Source organism: Pseudoliparis swirei, chromosome 9 (assembly GCF_029220125.1).
Source record: "Pseudoliparis swirei isolate HS2019 ecotype Mariana Trench chromosome 9, NWPU_hadal_v1, whole genome shotgun sequence".
NCBI classification, from domain to species: domain Eukaryota; kingdom Metazoa; phylum Chordata; class Actinopteri; order Perciformes; family Liparidae; genus Pseudoliparis; species Pseudoliparis swirei.
Genome location: NC_079396.1, coordinates 18,207,081 through 18,222,784, shown reverse-complemented (window position 1 = coordinate 18,222,784; position 15,704 = coordinate 18,207,081). Strand labels below are relative to the sequence as shown.

The following is a 15,704-nucleotide window of genomic DNA, read 5'->3' as shown; positions in this document are numbered from 1 at the left end:
TGGTTAGAGACGAACAACAACAGACGGATTGGAAGCTCATTCTGCGCATGCGTTAAATGCGTTAATAAATAAAAAAATGAATTAATCCTGTAATTTAATTAACTGAGTTAACTCGTTATTTTTCACAGCACTATATTTAATATATTATATTTACCTAAATATAATACTTTGAGGTCATGGGGGGAATCCCCTCCAAAACTTTCACAAGAGAAAATTGTCACTGCCAAGAACCCTTGTACGATCCTTAAAACCAGTCTTTAAGTAAATTTTTCATACTTTCAATCAACTTAAAGATCTGGATTCTTTTCAGATTCAAAGAGGGGCCTCTGAATATGAATACCCTAACGTTTTGGACCGATAGCTCTGAGCTAACGGCCCCAAAAACAGGTCCCACGGGTCAAATTGGGTAAACATGTCAGAGCTTAGCTTTCTTTTCCAGGTTGTAGCCACTCCCAAATGGGGTAGAATACAATTGAAATTGTTCATATAGTACAAACATTTGAGGAGTTGTTAACCTTTGAAGGAAGGAATTTGTTTTTTTCCGGGTTTTTAAACCCTTCCCAAGCAGGGATGCTAAGTGCTATATGTTGCCAGCCTCCATGGTTGGACCCCATTTGGGAGGGGCTACAACCTGCAAAAGAAAGCTAAGCTCTGACATGTTTAGAAGAAGAAAAAAACTAAAATCAGCCCAAGCTCACAACAGGGTCTCAGATTTGTTAAACCACACACCCTCTTCAAGTCCTGGATTTCAGACAGCCAATTAACTCTTGTCGGTGTTTCGGAGGAAATTTCACCCCATCACCTCATTGTAGGCCCTGTCCTGAGTGTCTGTGTTCAATTTGGGATTTCCAGGACAAATATTTAGGAGATTTTGGCCATTTTTGCACTCGTCAAAGAATATGCAAATTTAAGAGAATAAGGCCCAATTTGACCCTTTGGACCTGTTTTTGGGGCCCTTAACTCAGAGCTATCGGTCCAAAGCCGTAGGGTATTCATATTCAGAGGCCCCTCTTTGAATCTGAAAAGAATCCAGATCTTTAAGTTGATTGAAAGTATGGAAAATTAACTAAAAGACTAGTTTTAAGGATCGTACAAGGGTTCTTGGCACGGTGACAATTTTCTCTTGTGAAAGTTTTGGAGGGGATTCCCCCCATGACCTCAAAGTATTATATTTAGGTAAATATAATATATTAAATATAAAGCAGTAGGGTTATATCTGAGAGACAATTGGGAGGTCAAGGGTCAGTCTGCAGAGTATGCGTGTGTGTGTGTGTGGGTGTGTGTGAGTATGTGTGCGTCCAATTGGGACGGTAGATATGTCTGCATCCCAGGATAATGGTGTATATTCTATTAATGGAAGTCTGGATTGTCCTGAACACAGCTGCATCAGTCAATGCCGGGCATTGTGAGGAAAAACATATATAAAGCACTTCAAACATGAAAGAAATGACCGATTTCTTTAAACATTTAGGACTTTTAATTTGAGATATCTCCCAATTGGGAAAGTAAATATGTCTGATTCCCAGGATAATGGAAGTCTGGGTTGTCCTGAACACAGCTGCATCAGTCAATGCCGGGCATTATGAGGAAAAACATATATAAAGCACTTCAAACATGAAAGAAATGACTGATTTCTTTAAACATGAAAGAAATGACCGATTTCTTTAAACATTTAGGACTTTAATTTGAGATATCTCCCAATTGGGTCAGTAAATATGTCTGATTCCCAGGATAATGGAAGTCTGGATTGTCCTGAACACAGCTGCATCAGTCAATGCCGGGCATTATGAGGAAAAACATATATAAAGCACTTCAAAGATGAAAGAAATGACCGATTTCTTTAAACATGAAAGAAATGACCGATTTCTTTAAACATTTAGGACTTTTAATTTGACATTTCTCCCAATTGGGACAGTAGATATGTCTGCTTCCCAGGATAATGGAAGTCTGGATTGTCCTGAACACAGCTGCATCAGTGAATGCCGGGCATTATGAGGAAACACATATATAAAGCACTTCAAACATGAAAGAAATGACCGATTTCTTTAAACATTTAGGACTTTTAATTTGAAATATCTCCCAATTGGGACCGTAGATATGTCTGATTCCCAGGATAATGGAAGTCAGGACCGTCTTGAACACAGCTGCATCATTCATTTCCTGGAACTGTTGGGGAAATCTATATACAGGAATTTTTTAACATACAAAAGTCTGAGTTTTATTTTTATAAACTCTTCCTTGGTACAGTAAAACGTTTTAATGTTAGCATAATTTGAGCTAAATCTCAGAAACGATCTATAAGATTCAAAATCAGTTAATTGTTTACTTGTATATGCTAGTGTATGATTTGTCGACATCTTATTTTGAAAAACGGATGTTGTTTCACGTAGTTCTTTCCGCTAACTTTGTAAAACCGGATGTTGTGTCACGTGAATCCTGCCGCTAACTTTATTCAAAACCTTGCGCGCTCCCGATCGAATGCGTGTACCGTCAACATCAGTCTATAGGTGCACAGAAATGTAAGTGTCGGCTGAGTTGACCAAGGAGATCCGAGTGTCGGCTGAGTTGACCGCAGTAAACAACGTCAGGGGACAAACACCGTCATGACCTGTGTGTCTGATGCTGCGGGTCAGAGGAGAAGGAGGTGCACCCGTTTGGTGGCGCGAGGAGCACTGCGCGAGCACTAAGTGGAGGAGGGGGGAGGGGCGCGGCGGGGGGGAGGAGGCGGCACGTGAGCTCGTGAGCGCCGCGCGAGCACTAAGTGGAGGAGGGGGGAGGGGCGCGGCGGGGGGAGGAGGCGGCACGTGAGCTCGTGAGCGCCGCGGAGCATGTCGGGGCGAAGTTCTCAGATAAATGCCCAGTCGGATATTAAAACACATTTGGGGGGACTTGATGACAAAAAGAGTAACTTTTATTCTTAAATACTGATGAATAAAAAAAGTGGGCTCCAGCAAAAAGGGCACTTTTCTCATCCAGGGTAAAAGGGCTGGTGCTTGAGCACCACTAGGGCTCTATCTGTGCACGTGCCTGGTCCTATGTTATGCATACAGTAGTCATCGTAGTAACTCAAAATAGGGGAAGTCAGTGAGGGGACACAAAGATCAACAGCGTGATAAAGAGGAAAGAACCAACAAGCTCGTGCGCACGTAGTCTCCGTCATTGGATTTATCTATACTTCGTCATCTTTGGAGGTCCATTCGGGTAAGATGAAACAATATGCATGTGTATGTGTTACCTGTATGTCCATCATCAATAGTGAACATAGATATATGTAGAATAAAATATAGGCCTGCATCGGATGAGTGGACCGTTTCATTGTGACGCAGTTGCGGGTGCGCGCTCTAAATATCTTCACAATCAACCAACTTTGAGTGATAATCGACTGGGAAAAAGTATTGAAACCACATCGATTCGGGCTAGAAGGATATACAAGAAGCAATAATATAATGGAGACACTTTCAGCAAATTAACCAAAGCAGGAGCACCGTCCGAGCAAACACTTTAAATGATTTACCAAAGCATCCGTCTACGAAAACCCCAAAAATCGCCAAACTCTGTATTGATTTGTTTCAAAAAAGGAAAAAAAAGTGTGTGTGATGACAAATGGATAAGAGTTTTACAAGAAAATGTGACCCAGTGCATGTTGAATCATCCAAAAGTGGTCATAAACAAAACAATGAATACATAGTTTGTACCTAATCACTAACACCATTACTAAAAATTCAATCGTTTTTTAGTGGAATGGAGTTATTCACCTCTTCATAGATCACAGTTTAATTAGGATAACTCACTTGATTTCTTGAAAAATACATGTTCAAACAATTGTTTATTTAGATTGGCAACATCTAGATATAAATTGCTTTAGTCGACTATGACATGTATTTTTTTCCATAAATGTAATGATCATTTTGAAAAAATTGTCATGGGGTGATGTAAATAAATAGAGTTGAGACACCTGTGCTGTTCAGGGTCATATTTACCCGCTCACTCAAAATCAAGCCAAATTAGTCATAAGGATTTGTATTGGAAGTACAAAGTATGTTTATTTATAGTGTTAAGATATATCCATTAAATTATAAAAGATGACCAAAGGCCAGCGCGCAGTCAGTCTCTTGCTACAGTTGTATGTATCTGCAGACAGAGTGTACTGTTGGTAGGACTTCTAAGCAACCCTTTTGTATGTTTCGCCCCTCCCCCTGCCAGGTGTGAGCGGGGTTTTCCTGCGGGGAATAAAAGGTTCCCGTCAAAATAGTATCTGGATTTCTCGCACAGGTGGGGTCGTTACAAAGAGTGTGTGTGCGTCTGAGATTGGGATGAAATAGGGTGTGTTTCACTCTGTCAGTCAGTCTATTATAAAACCTATCGCACCATATTTATTAGGTGAGACATGTAAGAAACCTTTACGTTAGTGTTCCCGGTCCAATAAAGGTGTATTTAAGGGGAAAGTGAGAAGACAAGAAACATTGTTTGGTTTGGAAAGGGAGGTTCACGTGGGATGATGAGCACATATCAGGATAGAGATGGTTCCCATAACAAACACCTGTTTCTTTGTGTGCGTGTGTGAATGTGCACCTGCGTGGTGAAATATGGTGGGAGGGAGTAAGAAAGACTGTCCAACATTTTAAAGAAAGAAACGGTCTGAACTTGACACTTCTGACCACTTATATACTCCACTTTCACTGCCGGTCAAATTAACCGTAACATCATCTCTGTAATATAAACCTGCAGGGGGGGGGGGGGGGCATTGCAAATACATTATGTATATATTATTATATTTAAGTTGATTACAGTAAATAAGGTAAGCAGAAGAAGTTGTAAACAGAAAAAGTACTTTAACATATTTTCCCAAGATTTTGAAACGGTTCTGTTTGACCCGTATCATAACAGGAGGGTTAAACAGTGTATGGTTTAATGTCATAATGCTAATATAAATAAGCGCCTTTTTTTCTATTATTTATTTTACAGCTGTGAGCCAGAGATCATCATGATCCTGCTGTCTCCCTTCTCTGGTAGGTACCTTTATTTAAATTGCACCTCATTATTTGCAGGGGTGCCAGAGGTCAAGACTATATGTAGGTCGACTTGGATCAATTTAAGCATGAAAAGAACCACAAATGTGCTCAAGTAATTGTAAAGTGTAAGGGTTACAGGTACCGGAACCCAAAAGCACGACACGTAAACAGGAATGCAGGAAGAGGATCTTTACTTGGTGTTTCAGGAAGGGCCAAAACCGGGTGGTCCGTCAAATAAGGCAAAATCTTAAGTCGGGTCAACATGCAAACAGGGTCGTAACGGGCAGATCAGAATTAGTATTTTGGAATTCGCTGGAGAGTTTGGCAATGACGCACAAGACAATCTGACAGAGGACAAGTGGAAGTGAAGGAGCTAAATAGTGAGGGACTAATGAGGGGATGGGCTGCAGGTGAGAAGGGCGTGAGGACCAGGTGAAGGTAATGAGAGACAATCAGGTGAATATGACAGGATCTGGAATGACAGGAGAGTTAATTAAGCATGCAGGCAGGATGAATATAACTATGAAGGTGGGGAAGTCGTGACATAAAGATGCTTGGACGGAATAACAATTTTGTAAAACACAAATAAAACAACAACATAGAATACATATAGCATGAAGTATGTATGAGGAAGTTATGATGTGCAATCATAAGTCATTACAGTACAAATACATTCATGTACATTACATAGTCCACACAGTTTGAGGATAGTTTATAGTGATATAATGTTTTATTTTTGATATTCACTTGTTTAAATATATACTGTGAAATCACATTACGAAATAACAAGCCACATCCAATAGAATGTACAGGAATACATGTTGAATGACTGGTGTATAGTATTTACACTTAATTAAAATGACATTGTCTTTTCTCCTAGACTTTATGTCATTATCATAAAACACAGTTAACTCTGTGAAAATGTAAATAGTCTATATTGTTCAGTTAGTTCAAGCCAGATTCCCTGTTCTGAATTGTTTTCCTTGTTTTTATTTAGTTTTTGAAGTTGTTACCAGTTACTGCAACATAGCAAATAATTACATAACTAGGGCCTTCCCATCATGCTTTGCAGTCATTAGGCAGCAATCCAGAATCAGAGACTTGCTTGAACTTGACTGTCTCGGTCTTATCCCCTTTTTATTTGTGACCAAGACAATGTCTGAACCCTTGTGTTGCCTTAGGGTCATTTTGACCCGAATCAATATTACACCCTTCCCCCACCTTAGGATTAATTTGACCCCATTCAATGTTTAATGTCGGTGTTCTTTCGGTAGTCAACAAACAAACATAAAGTGCCTCACACTTAAACTTGGAAAACAATATTAATTCTAATAATTTTCTGGAGGTTTTAATTGCTGGCGTCAAATTGAACCCAAAGGGTAAAATATGTTAGTAAATATAAAGGTAACAGGAGGGTGAAACATTGAATCGGGTCAAAATGACCTAAAGGCGGGGGGAGGGTGTAATATTGATTCGGGTCAAAATGACCCTAAGGCAACACAAGGGTTAAGTCAGTGGTCACCAACCTTTTTGAGCCCAAGATCCCTGACTTCCGCCTTCATGACGGGCAAGATCTACCTCTTGAGGCGTTGAGAGGAAACGGCGGTCCAGACTGGACTTATGACTTGAGGCTTTTTATTTGGCCTAATTCTAATTGAATGAAATCAAAACACTTTGGTCCAGCTTTCAAATTGATGAGACCAGGAACACAGAAATTAAGTGCAATATAAAAAGTAAGATATTTGTTCATCGCACACAATATGAACAAGAAAAAACACATTTGCAATGAGCAGCTGGATGAACTACCAATATAAATGTTGTATTTATTTACATTACAACACAACACTGACAACATGATCAGTCAGTGCAACTCATGTAAATTCAGCTCTCATCATAATGCCATCAAGTCATGTGACTCCAGTCAGTGTGATGGCTGTGACTGAACTCTGTCTGTGAGCTTGTAGTTAGTTCATAAGCACAGACAGACAGTCTGAGGCCGTCTGTCAGCTGCTGTCAGTAATCCAGCTCCTGGTCTTTGATTTGGTGATTCTTTTACTTCACTGACGAGTTTTTCGGGGCAAATGTGGTATTCATGAAAGTTTTCTCATCTGGGACTGGTTCTGAAGTCAGCCCGTTGGTGAATACGTTCACATCAGCTCTACAGACATCCTCAGATTTAAATAATTATAATAATAATAAATATGAGAATCACCATTTGTGACTCCTGCATCTGAGCTTTTTCAAATAATAGAATAAATACAATTGCAATCACTTTCAAGTAAACCAGATTGCTCCATCAGACAAGAACAAAAGCTCAATGTTGAGCTTTTATTTTGAAGGACAACAGCAGAAAAGCCAAACTCACGGTGGTAAGACCTGGCAAGTCGCCAAGAATCTCGGCAGTTGCGCATGCGTCATTTGTTAATGCCGTAACGTAAACATTTACACTAAGGTACAGGCATTACAACATTTATTTATTGATGACGTAGTTGTATGTCCTTGTACTTTGAACTTGTGTAATATGTAAAGTTATGAATAAAGGTCTTTCTGCATTTCCCCTGCGCCTCACCTGTAGTGGTACGTTCCCTCTTTCAGGAAGCACAGCTGAGAACACGGCTGTCAGAGAACCCGTTTTCAGGCGTTCATCAATCAGGCGGAGATCTTTTCTGACGTCGATCTTCCAGTCAGGAAGAAAACGTTTCAGAAGAGACTTCAGAAAATGTTCGAGAACGAGGAACAATGTGTTTGTGATTTTATTTTCATTTTATTTTGGAGATCGACAGGGAACGTCTCCAAGATCGACCGGTCGATCGGGATCGACGGGTTGGCGACCACTGTCTTAAGTGGTTCGAGCAACGCTTTACGGGTCAAGTCAGTCATGGGGCTGGTCAGTTCTGCAAAATTTAGAAATGAAGTGCCTGTAATAACCCGCCAGACCCCAAAACTGCCTCCGTCCAACTGCACACACGGGTTGCGTAATCCACAAGGACTAACACCAAGTACTATCTACGTGCGCTCAGGGGAAATGGCCCGATCAGGTCGATGCTGATTCGCTCGAACGGAACCTCCATTAATGGCAAAGGGCGCAAAGGCGGCCTCGGAATGCCCGGGTGGTTTACCAATAGACTAGCACATCCGCCCAGGTGCCCCACAATAAATCGGGTCATTATCGGGTGTGTTCAAGTTTATCACATATCATGACCATTGTGTTATAGTGAGCTTTTACGGCACAAACGGTGTTTTTCCTCCTGTTTCCTCTCAACTGGTGTACTCACTCTATACAGCCTGTACCTAATCAGTGAAGATTGAGGATCTGACTGCTGCATCAGGGTGCAGGGTGGGTGCACTGACCAACCACCCATCACTTTGGAAGAAGACTTAGCATAGAGTATCGTCCGCCATGGGAGGCTCTGCTGGCCCCCCCTCCCCGTCTGCAGTGTCGGACAATATGGAGGACAGAAAATGCCTTCAGTATAAATAAATAAATACAGAAATAAAAAAAATGCTTAAATAAATACAGGAATAAATAAGTACATGCTTAAAATAAATGTATATATAAATAAATACATAAATGCTTAAATAAATGTATAAATAAATAAATACAGGAATAAATAAATATAAGTTATACCTAAACAGGACATCATTAAAAAAATCTATTTCTACATTTCTGTATTTCTACATTTATTTATGTCTGTATTTGTGTCCACACGTATTTCTTCATTTATTTATGCGTGTATTTATGTGTCCTTGTATGCAAATGAGCTTGGGTGGTCCGAACCTCGGTCTAAAGTATGATTGGTCACAGGAGTGTGATCGCATCTGGTGTGTTATGCTCTACTACTTCTGCCTTGCACCTGTTGTTTAAGTTGGCACACTCTGCTAACCATGAGCAGAATTTAGCCTAGACAGCTTTTTGACTTCAGCCGTTTATCAATTCCAAGTACACTGAGTACAGACTTGTGTTCTTTTGGAGTCTGGACTTGAGAGTCCAGACTCTGTGAATATTGCTTCATGTATGGCCTGAAATCCGATTTTGGGTGAACCACCAGAGGTGTTGCCCCCCTCACCAATCCTACAACCACACATCTTTAAATCTTTCAGCAGTGTAGTGAATCAACCTCATGTGACATGCTACATGTGGTGAATGTTGTGAACAGTGGCGGCTGGTGAAATTGGGGGGGGGGGGGGGGGCGCAGTTGGGCGACGCGGTTTAAATAGCACTCAACAATGAGAAGAAAAGAGGTTTTGAGTAGAATATTGTAAAAAAACAAAGCTTTATTTCAAGAACACAGCGTGCTCAACACTGTCCAATAACAACTATCAACACACTGTCACTTTGGGCATGAGAGGTTCAGAGCAGCTTTAAGGAACATGGGGTTGGGTTTCAGAGGTTTACAAAATAAAAGAGTTTCACCCTCACATGAAAGAGGTTCAGAGCAGAATAGAGTCAGAAAGAGATCACATGTTACATTGGGTGTTTGACAGAGCAGACCCACTACTGTAAAGAAAAGTAGCCTCCTCTCTTTAAAGTTGGCAAACTTCTCAATAACTCTCTGGTTAAAGTCAATCATGTCTGTAACCAGCCTGTTTCTATTATTCTTGAGGGAATGTGTCTGTTTTTCAGAACTTCTTCGTTGTGTTTTCGATGCCAGTTCGGTCTCCTTCTGCTGCTCTGCTCTGCAAACAGGGTTAGCTTCATGCTGCTAGCTAGTTAGCTCCATGCTCTTTGCTAGATAACTGCGGCAAGATTCGTGCTTTACACTTGTCTGAAGCTCTGTAGATCCCTCACCCCGTTGTAGTCCAGAGAGTTTCAGTCCCAGGACTTTGGAACATCAGACAGGGGAAACTAAACAGCGCATTACTCACTGAACCTCCAGCTAACAGCTCCGGTTAGCGACCTGCTCGCGTAGCTCCGTGGAGCTCTCTGGCTGAGGGAACGATACCGGTCTCCGATTGGCCGAATAGTCCAATCACGTGAAATAAGAAATGATGTCATTGGCCAGGGCGTACATTTTTGCGCCCCAAGATTCACGTTTCATCCGCCAATGAGAAGCCGTCCTTGCCGAAACGACCGTGAAATGTTTGCTCGCTGCCGCGCACACACGTTGGGCCGGAGCCCCGAAAAGGGGGCGGGGCTTCTCTCCGTGAGGATGAGTGGCGATATGTTATTTATGTCACATTTAACTTAAGTGGTTGTTGACAGGCTGACGGTCTCCCACACACATTTAACACGTCAACACGGTATATTTATTATTTAAATGATTTGGTATATAATGTTTTTTGACAGTATATATTTTATTTTTTTCTTCTTCTTTTTTTTTTCATCTCAAAATTTTAAGAGGGGCGGCGCCCTAGCGCCCTCTATGGACGCACCGCCACTGGTTGTGAAGCCAAATCAGTCAGCTGTAATGCTTCTGTGTCTCTTTCATAACTGTACAACAGATCTGTTGGGTCATATTTCATCAGTTGTTCGTCTGCTTATCTGCTCACAATCAGGCCATCAAGGCCCGAGAATAATTCCAAATATGCACGTTAAATGCAACAAATGTATAGGGCAGTAATCAGACAGCAGGAATGAGTGTTTGACTGTGATGTCATCTAATGTACAAGACCACGGCATTGTGTATGCTTCACTAATTGATACACCCATCAAGCCAACCGTTCTGCAATATCTGCCACTTTTCTTAGGAGGGATGGGGAAAGCAGAAGTGCGAAAACTGAGTGTGGCTCCTGAGTCAACTAAAAATGAAACAATTTGACCTTTTAATCATTAACATGACTTGTGGTCATTTTCTAAAAACTATGGTTCTTGTATGCGTGTCCAAATCTCTGTCCATTAGTTTTCTTCTATCTCCCCTGTTTTCCCGCCTTTGTCCTCATGCCTCCACATGTTTTGGGTTGAGGTGTTGACCTGTATGTGTTGTATTCAGGAACAAAACGTGGACCCAAAAGCAGCACTCTAAATCAAGTTCAAGTTAGAATCAAAAGGGTTTATTTATCCAGGAAAACACTCCGGCGACGGGACGGAAACGAAAACGTTGCGTGATTGAATCATTGCGTCTTCATTTCCATTTATTATTTTTCATTATCTCAACTTGAGGATCGGAGATGGGCAAGCAGGCTCCAGGTATGTTCTGGCTTGGTTCCAATTTGTACTATGCTCTCCATGTAAACGGTCAGTTATTTTCCTTATCCTCCTTGGGTTGGTGGTTGGATGGCTTTCCCCCTTTAGGAGCATATGGCGGCGGCATGGAGTCCAGGTCAGGATCCACGCGACCATGTCCTTCTTACAAAGGACACAGTTGAGCAGTGGATTCTTTTTCCCCACAACACTTGCTATTAATGGTTAATCTTTACACATTTCAGAATCTTTACACATTTTTCCTTTAATTTCAACTGATTGAAACTGGGTTATGTTTATTTAACTATCCTCAATTTAAACACCTTCATCAGAATTTCAGCTGGTATGGTCATCCGATTATAGTAGGGATTTAGCTTTTAGCCTTAGTAGGGCAGGGTTTATTGACATAACACAGACAATACTAACCGCTGTTGTTGTGTGGTCTAAGGTCTCTTCCAGTGTACCAAAAATCTCTTTCTGCGTGATGGATCCACGGGACTTAGGATCAAGGAAATTGCACGTAAAAATGCAGCCAATGCTCTGTCTGTTGCTAACATGGTCATGGGCATGGCCTCCATTATGAGCAGTCTAAATGGGTGAGTTTACATAATTGGATTTTGTTCTATTAAATATTAGTCAGGCTTAAATATTAAATATTAGTCAAGCTTAATTGCAGGATGACCAAACTCTAAAGACAAAAACATTCATGTTGATACAAATTAAGAATTTGCCAAACATTCAAGCACAATATAAAACACAACAGCATTTTACAATAAATGTGTGTGTGTGTATATATACAAACAGACTTTTCAATAAAAAACTATATATTTATATATATATTGTTTGTTTTTCTTCAGGCACCATCATGCTGCCTGTTGGATGGTTCTGATTGGCTACCTTCTGGATTTGGCAGATGGAGCCGTTGCCAGGCTACTCGGTGCCTGCTCTGTATCGGGTAAGTCAAGTGTTTTTGTCCGGAACTGTTACCAAATCACTGCACTCTGGACTTTGCAGATAGTCCGCTCAAAGTCATGAACAACAAGAACCAGCAGAAGAAAAGACTGAAAACTGAATAGTCTTACAACGTATCCAATAGAAGAGTCATTTAATGGTATGGAATTTGAGCTTTGTCAAATAGCATCTTTTTAGCTTTTCCCATATTTCGAAGGACTCCACACATTATAAAATGTTCAGGTTTTTATTAAGTGTGAATGGCATGCTATCCCATTGTCATCCAATGCAGATACACAGAACACAAGATGTGTCTTGTTTTCAAAAGATCACACACAGCAAAATATTAAATGGAGAGTCACAAATAGCTGTTTTAAAAGCTTCCAGTGTGAAAGTTGAGAGGCCTGAATCATCTCGTCCTCATCTGATGAAAACATGCTCTGTAGCCTACTGTAAACTTCACAGAGGCGCATTTTGAATCTTCTTTGTTCATGTCCAGGTGCGAAGCTCGATGATTTTGCTGACTTCACGACCTTTGGGATTGCCACCTCATTGCTCCTAATGACATCTGACCTGCTGGACAACATCCTATGTGTGTGTTACGTCCTGACAGTGTTGTTCCGCCTGTGTTTCTGGCAAAGTGGTAAGTTCCAAAATGTATAGTTTCTTTATGCTGTTTTATTATTTAAAGGACCGACTAAGGATGTGTTCTTGTTGGGTCCGTAGGGATCCCATTCATGTATCGTGGACTGCCCTGCACCTACTCCTCAGCCATCCTGGCCAGTGCCTCTCTGCTGCCAGGGGGAAACCAGGCCATGATGCGTGTCATTGCAGTGGCCATGATCCTCTTTATGATCAGCCAGAACTTCTACCCCCATGACAAAGTACTGGAGTCCCAGACCTGGAAGAAAGCGGTCTTTGCTGGAGGTAAGCCTCATCCCGGTTCGTATGGATGTGAATGAATGTTGGTGGTGGTCGGAGGGGCCGTAGGCGCTGATTGGCAGCCTCGCTTCCGTCAGTCTGCCCCAGGGCAGCTGTGGCTACTGATGTAGCTTACCACCACCGGTATGACTGTGTGTGTATGACTACTGGACTCTGGACTCTGTAAGCGACTTCGGGTATTTAGAGAAGCGCTATATAAAATTGAAGGTTATTATTAAACAATTAATCCATTAGGATTCACATCTTTCTTGGACAAGAGCTAAGAGTAATAGCTGCATATGCCTGAGTATAATTGTTGCAGCAAATCAGATATCAGGTAAATCATTGAGCATCTGGGTGTGATAGAGCCACCTAGCCATGTAGGTAGTTTTGGTAACAAGGGCTCTTTTAATGCCAATACCTGCTGTTGTGGAGTTTGTCATTTTTTCAGCGTTTTTACTCTTAACTTCTATTTTTTTTTTTTTTTCAGGAGTTGTCATGGTGTTCTGCTCATCCTTCCCCCCTGCATGTGTGTACTATCTGCTGTGGTCAGTCTCCTACATTTTGTTCCCAACATCCCTTTGGAGCAGTAAAGTGTAAAATGGGTGCTGGCTTTGTCCACAACTCCCATGTAGGTTAGCCTCTAAGGCCCATCTGGGTGAACTGAGGCTTCCAGACTGCTGCTGCTCCCTACTGCCATGGAGGACCCAAGCTGAAACATGCTCATGTTCCACAGGCGAACACTCGCTCTATTTGACCTTTATTTTGATGTAACACCTCTAAAACAGAGCCCAGATTCAAGAGAGTTAGAGTGAGGGGTGAGAAGTGCATTTTAATGTTACTAAAGTGAGGATGAGCCTTCATGCTGTCTTTTGTCTGTGCTGCATTTTCAGATGTCAGATGGTTTGTTCCACAAATGTTCATCATGTTCATCTCCTGTGTAATCTCTCACTTCTAAATTAGTCTTTCGTCAATGTTGTGAACACGCAGCAGTAGTGCCACTCATTTTCTCAAAGGATGATATCCCAAAAAAATATTTCAAACTAAATAATTACACAATAAAAAAATGTTGCTTCTAATTTGGTTATTAAAATATGTAGTTGTCTAAACCCAAAGGATCATAACACTTATTATGATCGTATAATTTTACAAGATTCGAATTCCATGTAATTTCTTCTTTATAACACAAAAATTGGCGTTCATACAATCTTTTGTTAAAAGGTTAGTGGTCACATCACTTCCTAATATTAGATTTGCTGTGTGAATGTAGGGAGACAAACGGCAGTCTTAAAGAGATAACACACAGGCTACCTCTCGCTGCAAGTTCTGCCTCCACCTTAAGGTGTTGTGATGCAGCATTGACACGTAAAACCAAAAGTTTCTCCATGTGTAATTATGCCTCCTTGCACTACGTGTGTCTGGGACAAATTCTGAAATCATATAGTATACCCATATTTAATTTAGACTCACCGACAACTTAGGTTTAATGATTTTGATGGAAGCTTTAATGATTTTAACCCTCTTTATAAACAATATCAGAACCCGGAAGAAACTTTTGTATTAATTAATTATTTATTTATTTATTTATTTAATAAATAATTAAACAAAAGGCTGTGTTTTCTTGTTCTGATTGCTCTAAATTCATTGTGGTTTTTGACCTGGTTACAATAATGTTTTGAAGAAATCTCAAGTGTCAAGTAAATAGTAGGGCTGGTCTATATGGCTGAAGTTTTGTATTCTAATACAGGTCCTTTAATATGCCCACCGTATATATCACGATAAAGAATGTTTTCTGTTAATTACAAAAATTGTCTATTTACAATAAAATATGTCTTGTCAAGTCTTTGTGTCTTATCTATTTTATAAATAATACACGATAAAAAAAGTAATATTTACAAAAATGTTATAACATCCTTGAATCACACCCCTAGCGACTGTCTTTACAACATGCCACTCGCTTTACACTCGCTGTAGTAATCTGATGGCCGAGAGGCACAGGAAGCTTTTGTTTTTACCCTCGCTTTGTTCTATTTGCGCTGTGATGTGACATTGGTGTAGTCATGCGTTGGCCGTTGTGACGGTCCCCGTGTCTAATCACTAATCATGTCCTTAGGCGAGTGATTGCCGGATGCAGCACACCTGGTCCGAGAGCAGGAGGGCATAAAGGCCTTGATCCACACTGTGCATGGCGCGTTGTTCTCCTCACAGGTGGAGTGGTGGTGGTCGTGGTTTACTTTGCTGCTGGTCCCGTTGCTGTTGGTTTCCTTTGTTGTTGGTTTCCTTGGGTTTGGCTGACAACACTTACACTCCATTACCCACACATGCACATGGGCACTACTGATGTTACTGACTGCCACACTTCACTACGTTTTGTTTCGTTATTACGTTAAATAAACACTCTTCTTGGACTTAATGCTGTGTCCGCGCCATATTTGCCATGCCCTAAAAGCCGGGTTGTGACAAATTGGGGGCTCGTCCAGCTTGTTCCCGTGTGCAGTAGGTGAATGGGAACGTGTAGCGGTGGGCTGTTGAATTTGTTTGCTTGCAGCATTTGCGGCAACTACACGGTAAAAAGTGTTCTTAAGGCGGGTTTACGTCGTAACCTAGCTGTACATGGCGCAAATGTTTGGTTGAGCACTTTCCAGGGCATTCACTTGTTGTTTTGTGCCGCTCGTGGGATTTGAGGTTTTGGGTTTGAG

The 15,704-nt window shown here is 41.1% G+C and overlaps 1 protein-coding gene across 2 annotated transcripts; it reads left to right on the top strand.

Annotated features, from left to right (window-relative positions):
• The first annotated feature begins 2,821 nt into the window (after positions 1-2,821).
• LOC130199162 (transmembrane protein 269-like) lies at positions 2,822-13,866 on the top strand. Of its 2 annotated transcripts, XM_056422431.1 has the most exons (8): positions 2,822-3,201; positions 4,204-4,272; positions 4,966-5,009; positions 11,582-11,729; positions 11,991-12,088; positions 12,584-12,727; positions 12,811-13,011; positions 13,496-13,866. In XM_056422431.1, exons 3-8 carry the CDS (start codon positions 4,985-4,987, stop codon positions 13,603-13,605), a joined length of 726 nt encoding a protein of 241 aa, XP_056278406.1. In that variant the 5' UTR covers positions 2,822-3,201; positions 4,204-4,272; positions 4,966-4,984; the 3' UTR covers positions 13,606-13,866. The 2 variants fall into 2 exon arrangements, with proteins under 2 accessions (XP_056278406.1, XP_056278405.1); XM_056422430.1 differs by lacking the exon at positions 4,204-4,272.
• Positions 13,867-15,704: the final 1,838 nt, after the last annotated feature.

Excerpts from the sequence above, each read along its gene's own strand:
- LOC130199162 (XM_056422430.1), top strand. The coding sequence starts at position 4,985 with ATGATCCTGCTGTCTCCCTTCTCTG. Across the intron at positions 12,728-12,810 it reads CCTGTGTTTCTGGCAAAGTG|GGATCCCATTCATGTATCGT; the intron begins GTAAGTTCCAAA and ends TTGGGTCCGTAG. Across the intron at positions 13,012-13,495 it reads GAAAGCGGTCTTTGCTGGAG|GAGTTGTCATGGTGTTCTGC; the intron begins GTAAGCCTCATC and ends TTTTTTTTTCAG.